The sequence below is a fragment of the Mastigoproctus giganteus genome, chromosome 10, assembly GCF_048544385.1.
Source record: "Mastigoproctus giganteus isolate SK-2022 chromosome 10, ASM4854438v1, whole genome shotgun sequence".
Lineage (NCBI taxonomy): Eukaryota > Metazoa > Arthropoda > Arachnida > Uropygi > Thelyphonidae > Mastigoproctus > Mastigoproctus giganteus.
In genome coordinates, this window is record NC_143584.1 from 33,396,878 (window position 1) to 33,419,554 (window position 22,677).

Here is a 22,677-nt window from a genome sequence, read left to right on the forward strand (position 1 = left end):
CCGTGTTGACTCAACTGCTTCACACAGTTATGCAAATTGGAGCGTTGTGGATCCTACTCCGAAAAATTCGTTCCACCGGATCCCAAAAGTGCTCAATTGGATTCAGATTCGGTGATTGTGGAGATCTCAGCAGACGCCCAATTCACTCACATTCTGTTCTGTACAATTTTGACTTGTGACATGGCATATTATCACGTTGGAAGAACCCAATGGGTATACTGCAGTCTGAAGGGATGCTTCTGGTCGGAAACAATTTACAGGTAACCTATGGAATTCAAATGTTGCTCCACTGGTGTCAAGAGGTCCAATTGTTCACCACAGAAACACGTCACACATTATTACACCGTCACCATCAGCCTGCATTGTTTGACACTTGGCAGAATGGATCCATGGACTCATGCTGTTTTACCAGTCCAGGAGTGTTGATATTGCTGAGTCCACTGTAAACGCATCTTTTCGTTTTTTTTGTTGACAGGAGAGGAACAGTTTGGGCAATTAGTGGTTTGGACTATTAGCTTAATAAACTATATTATTAATTTCACGTGGTATATGAGTGGTTATTAAATATAGTATTTAATCTTAAAATAAATCCAGCTAATAAATCAAAAGATGAATTGAAAGCAGATTGAAAATATTAAAGCATGCACCAGCTTAATAAACCATTGTCATTTAATCAGTCAATGCCGTTTAAAAAAATCAAGAGATAAAGAGAGATTGGATAAATCAAAGTAGGAACTATTCTCATAAATCATGCAAGGCTACATCTAATCCTCTTTAATAAATCAACTAATCCTCTTTAATAAATCAATAACTAATCCTCTTTAATAAATCAATAACCAATCCTCTTTAATAAATCAATAACTAATAAAATAAATAAATGATAAATAAATAAACTAATAAATAAATGAATTAATAATAAATGTAATAAATATGATTGAATAAATCAATAACTAACCTGATTTCACAGATCAATAATAAATAAATAACTAATCCTTTTTTAATAAATTAATAATAAATATGATTTAATAAACCAATAATACATGAAATTAATAAATCAATAACTATTCTTTTTTAATGAAATAATAATAAATGTAATAAATATGATTGAATAAATCAATAACTAACCTGATTTCATAGATCAATAATAAATCAATAACTAACCAGATTTCATAAATCAATTATAAATCAATACCTAATCCTTTTTAATAAATTAATAATAAATATGATTTAATAAACCAATATTACATGAAATTAATAAATCAATAACTAATCATTTTTAATAAATTATTAATAAATATGATTTAATAAACCAATAATACATGAAATTAATAAATCAATAATAAATCAATATCATTTAATAGATCAAGAGAAAATGGGAGATTATATAAATGAAAGGAGGGAATCATGTTCAGAAATATCTGCTATTTTAATAAATCAAACGGCGCTATTTAGGTGATAACAAAGAAAGGTAGATAAATTAAAGTATTTGTCTACATTTCTAAAATCCTTGATAAAGGATTTTATCAAGACATCAGATGCCTTCTTAACCAGCTTAATAAATCAATGTAAATTAATAAGGAAAGTTTCTGGCTTAATAACTCAAGTATATGATATGTTTGTTTGTTTGTTTTGTTTTGTTTTTATTGGCGCATTAGCTACGGAGGCTATAATGCGCCAAGACCAAGTCGTATATAAAAAATTTTTAAACTTTCAGGAAGTATATGATAAGCATGTACTGAAGCAAACATCGCATAATGATAAATCAAGAACAGTACATTATGACATAAATAAATCGAAAGCATTCTGGCTCGATTCTTCCATTGGTTAAATTAAACTCTTACCAGGAAGAACAGAACTAACAGATTGTCTTTTAACGCGTAATTTATATTTTCATTCTTTTATATAAATGAATATCAATATATTCATTATCAAATATCTAACAGTGAATACTTGTTAGACAACAAATACTTCAAATTTTTCTAGAAATTTAATAGACAATGAAAGAACAGTAGCAGATTATTTAAACATAAATCATTTTGTAGCCTTTTCAGAATTCTTTTCTTTATAATTCCCAATTGAAAAGGCGCTATTCAGGCTCACTGGAGTAAAACACTCCTTTGTATGAAGGATGGAGGGACGATTTCACACCCAAACGGACACGAACCTCTAGTTCGCATAAGGAACAGAAAGTGGTAAATGACCTTGCGGGATCTTCAGTTTAAGGGTCAGAACAGGAGGCGTACATCATGACAAAGACCAAAGAAAGAGGGAGCAAACCAGAAGAGAATATGGACAGAGAGAGAAGAAGAGAAAGCAAAAATTTCTATTCGTCCTGGAATGATTAACCCCTTCAGGATTACAAAGATGTAAAGGTAATGGGCGACCAATTTTCTGGTGGTCGTGGTTCGCGGTTGAGGCTATTGTCGAGCCCGTGATAAATCACCCTCCTTTGCCGCACATTACGGGGGGTTTCTCGCTGTCAGCAGGATCTGCGGCAGAGAGCTATCGGACATTTTTCTGCAAAGTATATCGAGAGGGAGAGAAAATAAAAAAGAGCAGAAAATTCGCTGGTAAGCTCCTGGTGGGTCATTGTCGACGGCGCGTGTAATGGCCCCCGTTGATCGTGTGGAGGCAGGTGTTCAAAGGCGAAGAGCGGAAATGACGATGCTCAGCAACATCCATCACAATGATTGGTGCTCTACGCAAGAGGTGATATTAAGCCGGGTTATATACTCTAAGTTCAAGGGCCTGTAAAGAGTCCACGCCGAATTTTTCATTGCGCTTTTTTTTAATACCCTGTTATTACGGGAGGTATTGGGTAAAACTGGTAGCTGAGATCTGTTGATCAAATATCGCTGTTACCCTCTAGCAAGATTGATAAAAGAGAGGCAGGAAAATAACCGGAGAAGACATAAATATTTGGAACCGAAGCGTTTAAGGTCACGCTGCTTCTCTCGCTTTAGGATGTTCGCCAAATGCGCGCAACAACTGTACGTGAGGATTTCAGAAATACTTGGGTTTTCTTAAGTAATCAGGCAGTGTTTGTGCTTGTTTGTTTCAATCTTAATGGCACCTTAGATATAAATCGCGTTTAAAAAAAATACAAGAGAAATACTGAGCTATACAATCGAAGCACTGAATAGATAAATATCCTATAGACAATTTTTTTTAACTTGCTACATAATGTTTCTTATTGCCAAAAATACAGGCGAGTCAGAATTATGTGTACACACCTTAAGAGCTCCTTTTTTTTTTTAATCTGATAACAAATTTAAATACTTTTTTTAAATTAAGTGTTTTACGTGTTTGTAGCCATCTACAGATCCTCAATGTTTGAGCGTACACCTTATCTTTCAGGTATCCCCGTGCAAAATAATCTGAGGAAATGAGGTCCGGAGACCACAGAAGGTATTCAAACACATTCTTCCTACGATCTACCATTATTCATAAAATTTCTTTTCCAGATAGTCACGGAGATCAGTATGAAAACGTGGTGTGCCATCCTATTGCAAACACACCATCATATCTGAAAACATGCTTCGTGCAACTGTTCCCAGTAAGAGTACCATTGAATCTGTAAGGTCCAATAATCCTCCGAGATGAGATTCCAATTCACTCAATCATCATCCATCTTTCTGCAATATGAGGTGAGAAATTTCACTGGCCCGGTGCATACAGTTGTGACAATTCAGATTGCATCCTCAAAAACTCTACTTCCACCATCTTTATGACAATAACACTCACAAAATTGTGTTCGTCGATCTGGATCATTAAGAATCGCGTGTTGTCCATCATTTCTATGGGTTCCAGCCAATGCGCAAAAGAAATAACATAGATCGATCGTCTAATTCGCGAACTGTAGATTGTTAAATTGTGTACACATAATTTTGACTCGTCCTGTACATAGTTGCAATCATATTGAATCCAGCTGAATAGCATTAAGCAAAAACATTAGAAAATACAATTACTTACGTGGTTTGTAGGCGCAGGTATTATCGAAATATCGGACAGAATTCGTGGCCTTTTTAAAATGCATTTGGCGAGTAAATCGATCATGTCGGCTAAGGCGACATCCCCTGTTTTCTTCATTGTATTCCACCGATCTACAGAGGAAAGTGAACTCTAATAGGCACGCCTGTAGGCACTCTTTCTGGGTGACGTTCGGGAGAATTTTGTCATCTTGACCGACAAGTTCCATCCCTTCTATTAACTCCATCACAAACAGATTATTGCAGGCCCCTGCAAGAAGAAAAAAAGGGACATCGATGACACCCCAAGAGAATATAAAAACATTTAAAATAATCGCAATTAACCCAGATTGTTTGCGTAATTCAATGAAATTTGACGGTCATTCTTGGCTGGCCACTTATCCTAATGACATCAGAACCTGCCATCCTTTGAAGCGGTAGGCCGTTCCTTAATTAGTGTTTGTAGAGGCGGGTCTAATTAGGGCCCCATCATGGTTCCGCATCACGGGGTGTCTTCGGTGTTAATAATTTTCTACCACAGACGCCACACACAGTAATAACTGCAATGGCCAAAAGGATTATTAATGAGAGACCACCGAAACACTCTGCTTCCTCCCTCCCTTCTTTAAATCCCTCCTTAATGATAAAATCATTAAGTCAATCTGGCTCGCAGTGGTGGTAGCTGAAATAGTCCACTGAATCTCTTGATCAGGTGCGATGCACAGGATAATACCGTTGGTGATATTATCAGAGCTAAATTCCTGTCTGCTTAAGCATCGTGGTGGCCTTTGTTAGGGCTAATTTAGCTTATATTTGGCGCTAAAAGTTATTAATTTTTCCGATTAGATAATTAATATTGGGCTAGTAATATTATAGTTCGAATGGAGGGCGAGCTTACTCTCGTCTCTTCAAGGGGAAATGGCAGTATCAGAAGGAAATTGGGTACTTAAAATATCAGGCCTAAAATTTCAATGAATTACGATTTCTGGGAATCTTTGTTTGTTTGAATGAATGTGGCAAAGGGGACTTACCTTGTAGGCACATTTTTTCCATGTAATACGAACCATAGGCAGCTGTGAGGCGTTTTTTGGTAGTAGGGGATGTCACGTCAATCGGACTCTCATTTAGCTGGCAATGGGTTTCGTTGGAACTTCGGTAAAAAGTTAGGGATCGACACCTGTCGTCTTGTTGACACCTGGAGGTACATTCTGTGGGGCTTTTTCCAAATATATTCGCGTATACCGCTGAATCTAAGTGAGCATTGGTTGTCATAATGAATGCAGTCTTGCCATCTGTACAACGTTCTGAAATAAAACAGGTTTATTTGCATACAATCAGCTCTTCTATTGTGTTTTTATGACAAGTCTAGGGCTATAATTATAGATTTATTATTCTATACGGATGTTAATACTAGTTTTTTCTAATTTTACTGTTCTAGCTGTACTCAAGCAAATAATTTCAATTGCTCACCAAACTTTCTCAATCTCTTCCTACTAAAATCCTTCAATGAGAAGTAAGCTCTCATTGAGTTCCTTAGATCACAACTTCGAGGTTTCGCTCTCAACTTTGATACTTTCAAGATCTCTTTTGGCGTTCAGTGTACTCGATGCTAGAAGATTCTTAATTGTCAAAAATCTCCATTCCTGCTGGCGTAACCTTACGGTTCCTTCTTCCTTTCTTATTTGTAACTCTTATCCCTGCTGATGATGTTAAACTGTATTTCAGTTTCTATTTAAAATATGCCACCAGCTGCTTAAACCATGATGTCCACATTATTCTCCTTGTAAATTGTTAAAACCTAATTAATTAATCAGGAGCCCCAATTAAGAAAGCAGTTTTGTTTTCTTAATTGTGATTCCTTTTATTAATTTCGGCACTACTGAACAAGTCAACCGCCGTTGGTAGAATCGCCGTTCTCCCCCACACCGGGTGGAAAAGACCCGTGTTCAAGACCCATTGATGACGTGAGGGATTTTTATGGGCATTTTTCACAATCTAGCTGAGCTAGTCGGTCTCAGGAGAGGGTAGCGTGGTTTTTTCTCCAGGAAACTTGTATTTTTCGTTCAGCAAACAGAAAATCCACCAGAGAACACCACATCCGCATTTTGTCTTTCAGAACCAGGAACTCTGGGGTGTAAAGAACGTCTCCCCAAGAACATTGACTATTGCAGTTGGGTCTGCAATAATACATACTTTTATATTCCAAAACCAATGAAGGGTTCAATGTATATGTCATCTTCATTTTCCGAATTTTGTTCCAAACAGTTTTAGTGCGGGTCGATTGGATAATAATGGATGTAAAGGGATCCACGATTCCTTTTGGCTCTGACGTCGAATATGGCGCGTGAACGTTGGAAGGCTAAGAGATTGGCAGTGGTAGGATATCGTCAGAAAAATCCCCCATTCTTTGTTGCTGTGCATTGCATTCCGCCAAGCTTTTGGAAATGGTGGAAACCTGTTAGATGTTTTCGGAATTCTAATTGCAGCTACATGGACAATATTTTCCATGATATACGCCTCTGCATCATTGATAGTCTCCTGACTGGCTGTACCGATGTTAAACTCTGCCAGACGTTGAAAGCCACTCCATTCAGCCTGGTCATCTTCCACCGCTGTAACCTAAAAAGGCAGACACGCCCTCCTATTCAATAGACTGGGTATCACGGGGAAGTGATCACTTCCGTAGAGGTTCTCTTCCCCCTCCCGGGAAGGGCTACAGGGCAGGATTGGAGAAGGTACAGTAGGAAACTTACCAGAAAGCTGTCTAATTTTTTTCCTTATTATTTTGGTGTCAGTGGTTTTGTTAATGCTTGATGCAAAACGAGTCCAGGATTCTTTCTTGGCTTGCCTTTGTGTGAAATGTCCTTTTGTCTTTAATTTCTTATAATTAATGAGATTGGGTGTGGTCGGACGTTGCCGAAATAAATTCCTGGCTTTATTTTTGACTTTCTTTGCTTTGGTGCAATCCTCATTCCACCAGTAATTATAATGCTTTCGGCCCAGGGAATTTGATAGTGGTATTGTGTTTTTAGCCACATTTAGAAGATGCGACCACGACGTGTACGGCTGAAATTCTAGCAAACAGTGCACTCTAGTTATTGAATAAAGACTTTTAATATTTTGGCCAGTTAGTGTAGACTATAGTTTAATAGTACTTTAGTGGTGATTTAAACCGTTAAATCAGGGTAGTTCAGATCGATGTCGAAATCTACGGAACCTTTTTAACGAACTTTTGGATCGTTCGATACAAAATTGCAAAGGCGGAAGACACTTCATTAAGAGCATATAATTAGTTGAATCGGCGTTCTCCTGTCATCCTTGTTTAAATGGTACCGGTGTTATTTTTCAAGTCCTAAGAGATACGAGCATTAGAACATGATCCTATTTTGTAGTACACGGATGTTTCTTGCCATTGGGTTCCTCTCTGGCACGACTGTTACTCGAAGCCGCTTTGATTAGCAAGAAAATAATTACGAAGTAATCCGATGCTAATTAGTCCGAAAAGACCTCGCTCTTTATGAAGAGGTTTCGCAACATTTTCCCTCTTTACTAGACGGTAAGTTAGGCCTCCGTAGCCGAGTGGTCAGGAGTGGGAGTGCAGTAGCATATGCTCTTTGAGTAGACCGGAGTTCAAGCCTCTGATTGCTAAATACGGTCGATCTGTCAACTCCCACTTGACCAGTGTGGCAGATTATGGTCAATTTTCCTCAACATGGATTGTTGACGAGGCCTCCATCTTGCAGTGGATTGATAATGGCTGCAGTTTTAAGTTAAACTTCTCTACTCATGGGATGAAGTCTATTTTCCGATAGCCACATTCCAGATGATACGATTTCTCGAGACCAGATGACCAATGGTACGTTTACCAACAGATGCCATTTACCAACCTTTAACTGACAAACAGAGATTTGCCAACAGCAGAAATTCTCGATATTAGCTTTTCTCCAATCATACGTTTTACTTTCCTTTTGCTCATTTATAGATGGCTGAGTTTTGGAGATGGAATGTTGGTATTAAGTTGATCTTAGAGTGTCATAGTACCAGGATCGAAATAGAGATTCATGGAGGATTAAATAGTTCAACCTGTGTCTGTCCGGCATACTATTGGGCAGTTAGTTTTGGGAAATCTTGGGAATATGATTGCCGACAAATTGATCGACATGTGTCCATAGCCATGTCAATGGCCTAACTCATCAATGATATGGTTAGGCCATTATCCTTATGTTTTATTTTCTACATTTTGTGTCTTGTCTTTTGTTTTATAACCACTCACTTGGTCAACTCATCCTTAAAACCCATAAAAATTAAAAGAAGGGTTGGTTTTCAGGAAAAAAACATCAAAGGAAACAACTCTTAGTTAAATTCAGGAGTGCATGATGATCAACTATTAAAGAAAGGTCGGATTATTAACGCTATTTTGGTCTGGGTTAATTAAAAGGTTTTTATCACTGCATTACAAAGTTAATTATCCGAAAACCTAATTATTTAATTAAGAAAAGAAACACAAATTGAACTTAATAAACAGTGAAATCTTTCATTCTGATTTTGTAAACTTTTTTCCTTATGATCCGATTATTCGTATATATGTAGTGCTACTTAAAGATTTCCGGATCTTTCCCTCCCCTTCTGTAGGAAGACAGGGGTGACATGAAGTTCTGACACTAGGTGGGTATTTCCTCTATTTCGTTTTATACTAATGCGCAGTATATACTTGGCAGGTACAGTACGTGTTTGCTAATTTCTCCAAGTGCACAGTATGTCAAAATAATTACGGTACTTAAAGAAGAAATTAAAAAGAAAAAGAACGAGGGAGAATCGGAAGGGCATTGATATGCAAACTGTGGACTTGTCAACTTTCTGCGAGCAAACAACGTTGGAGTTTAAAATAGGATTCCTGACAGGTAAAGTGGAGAAATTTCAAATATCGTGGTTAAAATATGCGCACAGAGCGGGGTCAATGTCCTGAGCGCGTGAATGATAATAAAAAAAAAAGTCCAGGAGGGCGAAAAATGAGGGGAAGAGGTGTAAAGTCTGCAGAGAGCAGAGGTTAATGTATTGCACAAGCAAGTAGTGCACGAAGAAAGGCTGTTGAGTGAAAACTCAAGAAAGGGGATGAGTAAGATTAAGAAAATGATGTGGAGGACGGGTGATTACTGGAATTATTCACTGGCGTGGGTGAAAGGTGGTCTGATGGTCGGCTCGCTTTTCTCCGAGGGAGTCCCCCTGTTTCGTAAAGAGGTGGGAAGGAGGAAGAGCAAGAAAAGAGGGGGCGGAATGCTCAGCACAAAAGAAAAGCTTCCCTCGGTTTTAAGTTATCCACGACAAAGAATTCTTATCTAAACCACTCCTTTTTATGAACAAAGAATAAGTCATTAAGATAAACTTACCTGATGAACAAATCTCTAAATACATCACGACTAACGTGAGAATGAAGATCCGCGTTTGTTTAAATATTGACATCTATAAGAGAAAGAGAGAAATATTCTAATTAATAAGTTAAAAGTAATTAAAAATTAAAACCAATCAAAAAATACATAATTCCTGTGATCATTATGCCGGCAGTCTTTATTAAACTTTGGGCTTAGTTTAATATTATATTAATATTATGCTTAATTATGTTAGGCTTAATGTTAGGCCTAATGTTAGGCCTAATTATATTAGGCTTAATGTTAGGCCTAATTGTATTAGGTTTAATACAATTCGGCCGAATTATTAACACAATTACATTAATGTTAAACTTAATTATGTTATATTGAATTATTACAAGCAATGTTAAACTTAATTATGTTTTGTTTAATTATGTTATATTGAATTATTACAAGCAATTTTAAACTGAACAGGACTAACTCCAAGTTGTACGAAATGAAGATGCACTCCACTTTCTGTTCATCCTATATCTGTCCATCTATCTCGGTAATGCGAGCGATAAATTTCCCAGCATCTTTCTTTATATCCCAAGAGTAAAATATTAGAATCTTTTTGCTCTGCGACTTCCGTTACAGTCTCGATATTGTACGAAACTAAATGGACATCGGAAATGGCAAATGATTTATAAAAGCGTTTCTAATCTTTAGCAGAAACGTGTTCTGAGAAAGGAATGACAAAATAATTCAACGCTAATAATTATTCAATAAGAACTCTTTCTTTCTTTCAGTCGGAGGCATGGAGAAAGAATGTCAATTTTCTCCATGCATCATTCATGCGCCATGCGTTGGAGGGAAGTAATGTCTACTTTTCGCCTCAACCTCTGACAGCGGAGAATGGCTCGCGATATAAGCACACGCGAATTTCCATATATTTGCCATAATATGAGTAACAGCGAAGCTACAATGAAAAGAGCTCCTTCGAAGGAGCGATGTCAGAATAGGATGAAACATCGCCAGTTTTATCAGAGAATATTTTGCATTTCCATATATAAAGGATATTTATTTTATTCTCTCTGTATTTCATTAAACTATTAATGGATTGGGTTTTTAAAACAAACCAACTGCTCGCTCCAACTATCAGACCACTGTTGAACTTTTTCTTATCTGGTGTAGCCACTAATGATTCATTTTCTAACTGTGGAATTGGACAAACCAAGTCGGCACATTCTGTTAATGATGGCATTAACAAGAAATACGTCCTCTGATAAATGTCCGAAGTGTCTGAGGCCAAAGAGGATAATCTCTACAATTAAAGAAACTTCATCTTCGTGTGACAGAGGGTTAGTTCTAAGATAGGTATGTGTCAAGTGTATCGGAGGTCATCAAGGAAAAACGAGATTATTACCTTCATCACGACGGCCCACCTGAATGAGCAGGGGTCTGTTATAAATCGCAGATCGGACGCCTGTCAAATGTCGCTAAAGGGCACAGCTAGGCAACAACCTCCTTACAACCCTTCCGAGAATTTGTCAGCGAGGAAACAGCAAGAGCTGTTTTCTGTGCCCACAGGGTTCTTCGAGGAAAAGCGGTTGCTGTGGTAACGGATGCCGGCATAAAGAAAGGCTCGACAACTGTCAATTAATTACGGATTTAAGTACTCGGTTGGACCACCATCTTCAAACCTAAAGGTCGTAATTAAAGTTCTCAAAACCCGTTAGATCTGTCTTCATCAAGATGACAGTCTGTTTTTGTGCGAGAATAGTTAGCTTGTCTCTGATCCTGCCATCGTGTTGACTCTAAGGATGCTCGCTGGGAAAAATGGAATTGAACCTAACAGCGGTCTACAACAGCCTTTTGTCGTTGTCAGGATCCTAAGGATGTATTTTAGAATGTTATGAGACCCACGGGGATGCTTTGTTCGTTAAATCCTTCGATCGTCAGTACCGAAAGCTTTTCTTTACGGGGCTTTTATGTTGGTAAGTTCGCCAGTAAATACCATTGTCACCATCGCACCGGATAGTCCCTAGATTTGCAAGGGAAAGACATTGAGAGAAAATTCTCTTTTATTCTCAGTGTGATGATTTTCTCCTCTTAGAAAGAAGATGAGGAGAGAGGTAAAAGGAAAAGGACTAATTGCTCTCCATTTATTTTCTTTACCCTGTCCATTGAATTCGCATTGAAATGTCACTGTTTTTTTGTTGCACTTTCTTGTAAAAGCAACGCTCTCTACCTCTGACACTTAATAAATCATGTTATCGCTTCTCTTTCAAGTCCCGCTATAGCACCCGCAGCTATTTATCACCAGAGCCCAGAATAGATCCCCGTACCAACTTTGAAAACGTCTCACGTCACAGAGACCCACAAACTTTACTGGTCTCTATGCCAGTAGAACAAAGGAGGCCCAAGAAAAAGAGAAAATACTTTCCTGTACCTTTAAAGTGACCTTAAGTAGCAGGATGGTCCGTTACCCCAATCTGCGTGTCGTCAAATAAAAAAATCTCAGTATTCGTTTCACGTCCAGGACTCATTCCTACCCCCCTTCAGTTGAAAGCGAATGCTGTGGGACTTTGCTCTCTCTAATTTTCACCTCTTGTAAGATGCAATTACACTTCTGAGAATCCTATTCTCCCTTATTGTACGGGGCTGGCATTAGCTGGAACTCGCATCGCCTTCAGCACTTTTCGCAATGATTAAAGGTTTGGGAATATTCAGCGCAGACCAGCTGTAAAATCCTTCAGCCACCCTTCCATATGTGTGCCAGACAAAGTACATCAACGCTGAATTTAGAAATTTAAATGACAGACTGACCGCTCCCCCTAGTGTACAATGGCTGGCACTTCGCAAGGCTAGACAGTAGTCTCCATCTCAAGGTTTTGTGGCACTGAAAACAAGGCCTCGTTTCTTCCACAGTCCTACCGCTGTATAATTAAGCCCCCCCCTTCTCTCATTCTTTCTCTAAGATTTTACGACATGCACACCCTCCCATCTGTTCTTCTCTTTATAGCAGTCTAGAAAATCCAGGAATTTACCGAATTTTACAGTCACAAAACGTTGTTGCTGGAACAACTAACTCAAATATATGTGCTGCTGCACCTCACGCTGACAACTCGAATGCACCAGACTGAAAAAAAAATATTGATACTCGCGCCCAACACATAGGTCAAAAGATATTAAAAACTAATCATTTATGAAGGGATTTTAACATTAACTGCTTAGCAGTCACTTAGGCTGGAACCACGGTCAAATTAAACGTGTGTATTACTGCAATCCTACTTGTCTACTCGGCTAAGTCAGTCTATGTAGTTGAAAATTCTCTTTAATCTATATTACAAATTTATTTATTTATTCCTTATTTTTCTTACAAACAGAGTGCTATATATTTCAGAATAGGTGCATCATGCACGAGTGGCCACTTCTTTAGACACAGCTACCTAATAGCGAATAGGCTCACTTCACCCCACAGAACAGACTAGATTCTTCATGCCATGAACTCAACGAGGTGTCAAAAGCATGCCATTAAGATGTTTGCCCAAACTGGATGATTTCGGACCTTTATCCCGAACAGCTAGTCTTAATTTATCCCGGCCACCGTAGCCTAGTGGTCAGGCGTACGGGTGCATAAGTACACGTGCCTTGAGTGACCGGGGTTCAAGCCCATGACTGCTGAATACGGTGCTGTTTCTTGTATTCTGTATTCTTGTGAACTCATCTGACCGTTTGGTCGTCCCGGAGTATAAACAGAAAATTTAATTTAATTTTATTCAACTGAATTAAGTTCTGGTGACGGGGTGGGGTGAATTCACTTTCATGTTCCAGGAACCAGTCCTCTACAGTTCGGCCCTTGTAACATAGCGCATTATCCTGTTGGAAGCACCCATTCGCAACGCCATGAATAGATGAGCCACATCGGAAACAATTTCCAAACAGCCTGTGACATCCAAATGTTGGTCAAAGGGCACGATAAAAACCCTCTCCACTTCCAGCCTACATTGTTGACACCTGGCAGGATTCGTCCATAGACTCTGCTGTTTTCGTTACATTCTAGCGCCCTTATCAGCATGAAACTGAAGGTTGGTTAGTTCCTACAGCAGGAACCAGGATTCGTCAGACCAGCCAACGTTTTTCCAAACCTCCAATGTCCAATGATGGTGTTCCTGAACTCACTAAAGCACTTTAACCATACCTTCTAGTTTTTTTTTTTTTTTTTTTACTGGACTGTTATTTGACTGAACGTTCACGAAGAGTTCAGTTAGCAGAGTATGCAGGTGGGCAGCATCCCTAGGTACCTGCCCACCTACTTTATATCACATGGTACGAACATGTAATGCTGTTACTGAAGAAGGGCTCGATTTCATGAAAAGGCCTGCGTACCTAATAATGTGCCCACCCAGTGTATCCATAAAAGCGAATGTCCAACGACCTGTTTGCATAGTTTAAGGAATGTAAAACTTGAAGCAGCCTGAACGAGAAGAAATCTTACGACAAAATGTTATTCTCTCTCTTTCTCTCATCTACCTAGTTATGACTTCCATTTCTTTTCTTCATAGAACAAATCCAAACAAATAAACTCGTGGAAAAAATAAGTCAATACAAACTGCAGTCCGTACAGGCAATTCCAGGTGCCACTCTACAATAAGGTTTTCCATTTCTCTCAAGAGGAAAACGAACATCCATTTTTGTCCCTGCTGCAGACGACAGCCAAATGAAACTTGGCTTTGTGTATCAAAAGAATGTACTAAGAAAACAAAGCTTCTTGTAACCATCAGTTCAGCCCCAGTTGACCTACTATCCCGATCATCGGCGACTTATCTTCCACTAGAATTGCTCCTGCAAAATGAAATCCATCAAAACTGATGCAGATGTTCAATGGGGACTGTTTCGTCGTGCTATTCCCACTCAGCCTTCTGAAATATGCCCCTTCTGTGACGTTCTTGCAACAGTTTGCAGATAACAGAGGACTCTTTCCATCTGATGCACGCACTTCAAGAAAAGTATATTTTAGCTACGTTTTCGTAATGACAAAAGCATCTGTTTCTTCAGGCATGTTATTGAAATAAGAAAGGACATTTTTCAAAAGGTACCTTCGAAAATTCTCTAAAACTCGGCCTACAATTTAAATGATTTTAATATTAATTTTACCTTCTCAAATGCACCAGCGATCTCACTTTCTAATCATAAACAAACTCAAGAGGAATACCGAAATCCGAAGAAGAAATTCCAGATATGAAGATTAATGCATTTTAATTAAAAAGTATTTGTTTTAAAATAGAATAAAAATTAATATCTTTCAAAAAAAACTGAAATTATAAACATCGAAATTAGAAACAATTGAAAAAACGACATTAATGTTTTCTTGCTTCCCATCTTTATCTGAAATTCCAATGTTTCGAACCAAAGACCTTCAGGGCATCAGAAAATTACGCTTTCCAAGTATGAAGTTAATATTTTTTGATGCAATGCAGTAATTAAGACTTCAATTAATTCGCTTTTGGTTTGAGGCTTCTTCTGAGACAGCAATTTTCGTTTTTACAGCATTCTCTGAACTCTGGCTGTTGTTGAACTCTGGTAGGCGTGTACTTCGAAAGAAACCATTTAAAAACTTCAGAACGTGCATTTATCCGTCTGTGTTTTCTGACAAAATGCACGAGAGAGACTTCAGTTCCAGTCAAGCCTAGATGGGAGGAACTGAGACGAATTTATATTGGAGTTTTTTTGGTCTTGGGCGAGTGTTGCATGATTTCTCTCTGTCTCTCTTGTTTTTCATCCAAATGGCAAATCGACTACAAAATACACGCAATATACAGATGCAATACGCCAAAGACTGATGGCCTTAGTTCTTCTTGGCGGATTTTTTAGAAAAAAATCAATTTTAAAATAAAATAGATAAAATAGTCAACCCCTAATCCACCGACGAATCTTTCCCGTAATCCCAACTTTCTGTAATTTCTCACAAGGAACTGTACTGGCCGTAAAATGCACAAAAATTAAACGTGGCCTTTTAATTAAAATTTTGGACACAAAGTGTACGTTCTAGAGCCCAATTCTTGGGTGGAATAAAACCTTCATGTGTGGCTACATCCTTCTGTTTCCTCAAAGTATTCCTCGCACAATGCAGATTGTTAGCAGGCTAATTATCTGTCGTCAGTTCCACCTTTACTTTAAGATTAATGGGTTTATACCGATCAAGATGTAATTTAATAACAGAAAACAGAATGATACAGAAAAGTAGTAGAACCCTGTAGCTTTATGACACACTGTCCACCCTAATCTTCCTCTTTAACACTGCTATGAACCAGCCTGAAGTTCTCTGCAGGGGGAACTAGTGAAACAAATTAGGAGAATTAATGTCTGGGAAGAAGCCACCGATAAAATGAGAATAAATGGTTTCTGCGTGGTCCCATTACGTATCAAAATCATACCCAGGAAACCTAATTTCCCAAATTTGAAGACTTGATTCAGGAATTCAATTGCATCTAAAGATGGCGTGCCAAAATATTGTGGTCATTTTATTGCAGTCTAGAGCTTTTAAGTATTTCTTCACATGTGTTTTATTAACCTCAATTTTTGATTTGTTCTTTCAATGAGAGTGCCAATTTCTGTCTCTTTTTCTTCGGTGAAATAAATTAAGGATCAAAGATGAGTTAATATTTCACACGTCGTATTATAATCTTTAAAAATAGAGCTAAACCACTCTGAAAAGCACCTTCACTCACATCCGAACATTATTGACAGCAGATGCAATAAATTTTCCACCGCTGTACGCATCATCCATCAAATGCCACAACCTTAAAAACTCAAGGAAAAGATGCACCATCGTTCGCAAGCTTAAAGTGAACGCTGAAATCAGAACCTTTGAAGAGATGGCAGTTTACTCACCATCAAAAAAAAAGAGGATTCCATAGCTTTTTCTATTTGTAAAACTTCCACCTGACAATAAAAATCCAAATGAATTCATTTGGATTCAAATGAATTTTCTACACTCAATAAAACGCATGGAAGTTTCGTCCGAGAGTGGAAAAGGCCCGGGTTCGAATCCTGTCAATGACACGAGGAACTTTTATGAGATTTTTTTCACTGTGGTTGAGTTAGTGGACATCAGGCGTGGATAGAAACCGTTTCCATAGAGTGCCTGACAGCGTTGGGTATTTCTTTTTACGCTTAGCCTCGTGTGGTGGCGCAACAATCGCTTGGACCGCACTGAAAATGTTCACTGTTCACTTTGAGACCCTTATATTAGGGTCTTAAAGTGAACTGTGGTATTCTGTGAAGAGAAATTGAACTTCTGATATCAGAATATGAATATTGCCAAATTATCTGAGTGGATCGTTTAATGTGCTATTGTCTTCTGGGAGACCAATTTTGGGCTCATATATTGTCTCTAAATCGATGCAAGTGTGCTTCTCACCATTTTAAAACAATCTTTGCGTTTAAGGAGCACTTAAAACTTTAAAAAAGCGAACATTTTCCCCTTTCAATGAACAAGATTTCCTCTGATAATTCTCACCTGCAGAATAAATGAAGAAATAGCCACAGATCATCAGAACAAAGTGTGTTATTGATCGCCACAGAGGTACGAGGCTGGGGAACGCAAGAAGAAAGGGAAACAATCGCCCAAAGTGAAAGATAGTGCCACTTGGAAAGCCATTAGTGATTCTCTCTTTCTCTCTCTCTCTCTTCTTTCTGGTTAAACTGAGACAAACGATCAAAAGTGATTCAAGAAATGCCTGGAGACGGTCTACGGAAACAAATCCTGCTGGCCGTGTTTCGAGGAATGGGGGAGCAGGGGGGAGGGAGGAGAGAAAGGAAATGTTCCATCCGAAGTGGGGGAAAATGATAAAATCGAAAGTTTAGGTGGCTGAAAGCTGAGGAAGTAGAAACCCATCGTTCATTTGGTTTTTGCTCAAGAAAAATGACATTTCAATCGACAATCACATAAAGGTAATAGAAGTGAATAGTTTAAGTTTTAAAAGGTGACAGCTACGGATTTATTGTTACAGATGACGAAGAAGAAAACGACACTGGAGCAAATGGTTCTTAACGTCATCCTTTATCTTCTTCTTACATCTGAGCGATTTTTTTTTGTTTTTAACTTTTATTTGGAACTAATTTTCTACATCGACAGCTTTCTCCTTGGATTCCACTGATAACTCGACCATTTTTGAAGAATTTAAGTCGACAGATATCTTAGAAATAATTCATTCTTTTGGTAGTTTTCTTAGACTAAATGTGGCAGCAGTTTTTCAGCACTTTTTGAAAACTGTGGAATGTCTTAACACAGATTTCGTATATCCAGAACCTTGCAACATTAAGCCAACTCTTAATAACCAAACGAGGACATTGTACAGGACATACAGATGCGAGAATTGCACATACTACTCCCCCCCCTTTTTTTTTTAATCAGGAAGAGCGCGTGCAGAGTCAAGGCCTCCCAAAAGAATACTCAATGGGGAGCACAAAGCTCACCTGAGGATTACAAACACGAGTACTGTACAAAGTAAGCTAAATAAATACGGCAGACCAGGGCAAGAACCAATCGGGCAAATGTAGCTATTTTAAATATTTCTTTTCACCACTAGGTGAACTGTTCTTATTAAGAACACTTCAACTATTGTTCTAATTAGGAACGCTACTCTTCTTGAACAACTAAGTCTGAAACATTAACTGTTCGAAACTGCTTCAGGACGAAGAAGTTCGAAGATGGAACTGTTTGAAATTGAAAAAGTTGCACTCAGGATGGTGCTCAAAGTTGAAATAGCTCCACTGAGAAATTAACTGACAAGGAAACAGCTCAACTAAGGAACCGTTGGACAATGGAACAGTTGCCTATAGAAACTACAAAAATGAACCTGTTAGAATTTGGAACTGTTTCTAAACCGAATTTCGAACAGTTCCTCTTAGTCACTCTTTGAAAAGGGAACAATCCACTTATTTACTGTTCGAGAAGGGAACAGTTTCGCGCAGGAACCCTTTGAATATGGAACTGTAATTTGGAATTGTTCTTATATTGAATTGTAATTAAGAACTGTTCCACTACTGCTGCTGTCTCATTTAGGAACTGTTGCACTGCTACTGTTCATTTCAGAACAGTAATTAGGAACAGTTTCACTACTGTTATTATTAGGAACACTTCAGCTGCTGTTGTAATGATCTCCAGTTTGGATTCCATCAGTGTCGATCCACTGATGATATATCTTACCATTAATGATGGCTAATGTTACGTATCTGCGGACAAATTCAATGGAAAATCTTGGTTAAACTCAAGCAGGTGCTATTGGTATTTCCAAGACTTTTGATCGTGTTTGGTATAAAGGAATTCTAAACAAGCTCCCATCTTATGGATTGCCGAACCTCTTTCTTTTTTTAATTGTGAATGGGTACAGTTTTCCTTCAGACTGCTCGCTGGGAGTGATTGTAAATGGTTCTCTGTCTTCTAACGTTTCCAGTAATGCTGGCGTTACCGAAGGTTGAGTTTTTTCTCCCACCGTTTTTCTCTTGTATATTAATAACCTTCTTCCACTGACGAGAAATCCTATTGCTGATGACAGCAACAGGATATATCGATGTGAAACGATATGATGATATTAATAGCAATGCTGATGCTTTTCCGATGATTGCACATTGCATTCCAACTCCGAGTTTGAGAAACCTCACTCTGAAAAACAGCTTCATCTTCTCGAATATCCACCACCAATTCCATAAATGCTGACTTCAGGTAATTCTTCATTAGGGAAAAATAACGTAGTTAATTGCAATCCTTCTAAAACTCAATCCAGTCTTCTATCTCGCAAAGAGGAGTCTTCTGCTCGTATTCGTCTTTACACTCACATTTCTAGACAACATTACATATCTTATTATGAATTACCCTGACTTCTATTCTCTCTTGGCACAAGCACATTACAAATATTGCTTCCTCTGCATCTAAAATCTTGGTTTTCTCTTTCGCTCTCGGCGTTACTTTTCTTTCAAACTGCTGTTCACTCTGTACAAATCACAAATCCGCCCTGCCATGGAATATTGTTCCCACATCTGGGGTGGTGTCCCCAAAACCTCTCTCAGCTTCTTGATTCCATTCAGAAGAGGGCAGTTAGGTTAACTAATGACTCCTCTCTAACAGTCTCTCCACTGTCTGTCTCATAGACGTACTGTTTCTGTTGCATGCCTTTTCTACAGATATTTTTCCATGGGCACTGTTATTCTTCCGAATTGGTTCTATAATTCCCGCTCTCTCTTTCAAAACAGTCCGAACACGTGCCGCCACCAGCCAACACCCATTTACTGTCCAACTTCAAACTCACAGAACCAACTTTTCATCTTCCTCGTTTACTCATTCAACTGCCGTTTTCTGGAGCAACCTTCCTTCATCCGTATTTCCTGAAAATTACAGTCTACTGAAATTCAAGCCAACAAGCATCTTCTTTCATTTCAACTTTCAACGCACGCACCGTGCTAAGTATTGGTTCTAATAGCTCTCGTGTTTGAGGTTTTCATAAAAACATTCTCAATAGTTCCATTTTCGATCAATTACTAAATGAAACTATTTCAAGGAGGAGTTCGAAGGTGGAGCTGTTTGAAAATGAAACGTTCCACTACTGATCTATTAACGAAGAGTTCACCACTCTGTCATTAGCAATAGTTCCACTGCTACTTTAATTAGTACTAGTTACACTATTAGTCGAACAGTTCCATTATCTAACAATTCCTGTGTGGAACTGTTCAACCAAGGAAACGTTCAAACATTGAACTGTTCCAGGCAGGAACTGTTAGAAAATGGACCAGTTCCATTAGGAACAGTTCCAATACAACTGTAATTAGGAAATGTTCCGTTTAAAAACAGTCGCTAAGTGGAACTGTTGCAATTCCAAAAACACATCCCAAGTCGAACTGTTTCACTTAGGATCTGTTTCGAGGAGAAGAGTTTTGAATTTTGAACAATCCCGCTTAGTTGCTGTTCAAAAAGTGGAAGAGATCCACTTTCGTGCACTGTTTGAAAATGAAACAGTTTCACTGAGAAACTCTCAGATGGAAGTTCCCCTCTAACTGTTCGAAATGGACTTGTTCCACTCAAGAATTGTTAGTGTTGAAGTTTGTTCCATTCCCGAACACTTCCGATTTTGAATCCTATTCCAAACAGTCTCTGTGCAAATGGTTCACGTATGAAAAGTGCCTATGGGCAACGTTTCCGTGTTGAAGATATCGTAATTACAAAAGAATAGGAACTGTTTCTAAATAAATTTTCATTTTTGAACAGTTCCTGAGCGTAAGTGTCCCTAAGCGAAACTGTTTTGTTTTCCAACCTTCGAACCCATTCAACTTCTACAGGAACTGGTCCGCTTCTACAAAAACTATAGTTTTTCGAGAACAGATACAAAAAAAACTACATTTAATGGCTTCCATAAAACTGTGGCCGAGTTAGTCGGTCTCAGTAGATTTATGTGAACATTCTCACAATATTTAAGGCATTACGGTTTACCATGAACACCGTTGTAGTAAGATTTTGACAAACTAAAATGAGCATGCGCATTGTTTGAAATGAAGCAGCAGTTATTATGGAAATGAACGTGACTACAAAAATAATATCAGCAGCTTTGAACTAATCAAATATAACAAGGTTCGCTTATTATGAAGGTTCTAATTGAATTAAGGAGCCTGGAACTGTAAATTGTGCAAAGATAGTTACATTTATTTTGTTAATATCCTTAACCAGAATTTTTATCCCTCCTAGCAGAAAACACTACAATTTTTTTGGAGTTAACTACACAGAACTAGGGATTAACTCTTTTGAGTTGCATTTCTTCCTTTAATTATGTGGCCTTGCTCAATCGTCCTAAATTCCAGCATCAGCCACGCCGGGCTGTGGAGGAGCAAGAAGGGGGGAGGGGACTGAAGCAGCGACACAAACACAACAAAAAGTTGTAGATTGTACCGATTTTTGTGATTTCATCTCGTCGAGTGGTAAACTTTGCCGCACTTTAGTTGGCTGTAGCGTTGCTCCACGATTAATCTTCGTGTCAACCCAGCATCCATTTCGAAGAGAAAGAAATGTGTGGTTGCAGTGAACGTGCGACGGCTTCGGAGAGATAAATGATGCGGGAGAACTGCACGGAAATGACATGGATCCCAGATGTTGATAAATTCTTGCTGTATCCTGCGCAGTAGGGAGGCTACAGTCTCTCTCTCTCTCTCTCTCTCTCTCTCTAGCTCGCTCGCTCAGTTATCTATTTCTTTGTTATAGCAATAAGCACCCGGCTGCTGTGTACCGTACCTTGCAGATAATGAATACTAATGTACATGATGCTCTAATGCAGAAGGATGTATCTTCTCTGTTCTATTGTTTTTCTTCATTCTAAGTTCTTAACGTGTCCCCCAAATAGATCCTTGAACAATCATGAGTAAAAACAAAGGTTTTCCTGATTTATGTTATTAACTTGCTAAATCCTCTATTTATAACCTGTGAACACATCTCGCACTTAAAAACTGAAAAAAACGGTCATTTTTCAAATCTTACAAAATTTTGAAAAAAAAATACAATTTTTTAAATATTTTAAAATTCGATAAAAAAAATAATAAATCGAAAAGAAATAATAATAATAATAATAATAATAATAAAAGAAAAATAATAATAGAAATATAATTTTAGAAGCTAGAAAAACTTATGAATTTTTAAAATTTTTAAAAATTTCTAAAATGTGCGATTTAAATAAAAATTTAATTAGAAAAAAATAGAAGTGAAAATGTTCTGAATTTTTCAAATTTTTTTAAAATTTGAAAAATGTATAATTTCTTATACATTTAAAAATTCGTAAAAATTTTATATAAATCTGAAAAAGCATGATTTCAAAAAATTAAAAATTTCGAAGAATCATTAAAAATATACACTATGCTGCCACTTTATTAGGTACTCCTACCTAGTAGCGTGTTGAGCCACCTTTAGCTTTCAAAACAGCCTGAATTCGTCTAGACATGGATTGCACAAGATGCTGAAAACGTTGCGCAGTAATGGAGTACCATGCAGACATGAGTGTGTCACGCAGTTCTTTGAGATTCGACGGTGTAGGCCTAAAGCGAATAGCCCTTTCCAGCTCATCCCAAAGATGTTCAATAGCATTAGCATTAGCAAGGGCACATGATGCAAGAAAGCAAGCTTATACAGCACCATCAACTTCTACAATGACAGATGAAAGTTTGTTCCAGCAATCAACCACCTGCTGGCTAAAGGCAAACTTCCGCACATCTATCTTACAACTGTCTTTCCTCAATTTGAATTTATGCCCTCTCAGGCGATTATTCTGAGCGAGCAAGAAGAGTAATCCCATAAGCATTGAGCATGTTCAAACCATTCAAAG

At 38.0% G+C, this 22,677-nt stretch overlaps 1 protein-coding gene across 1 annotated transcript in view; it reads right to left on the reverse strand.

Moving 5' to 3' along the window:
• LOC150078959 (uncharacterized) overlaps positions 1-22,677 on the reverse strand; it is a 125,474-nt gene that overhangs the window by 58,371 nt on the left and 44,426 nt on the right. The window contains exons 2-4 of the mRNA XM_090382902.1: positions 9,356-9,428; positions 5,000-5,272; positions 3,969-4,239 (exon numbers count right to left, since the gene is read on the reverse strand). Coding sequence (XP_090239028.1) covers positions 3,969-4,239; positions 5,000-5,272; positions 9,356-9,428 — 617 coding nt within the window. The remainder of the gene's footprint in view (positions 1-3,968; positions 4,240-4,999; positions 5,273-9,355; positions 9,429-22,677) is intronic.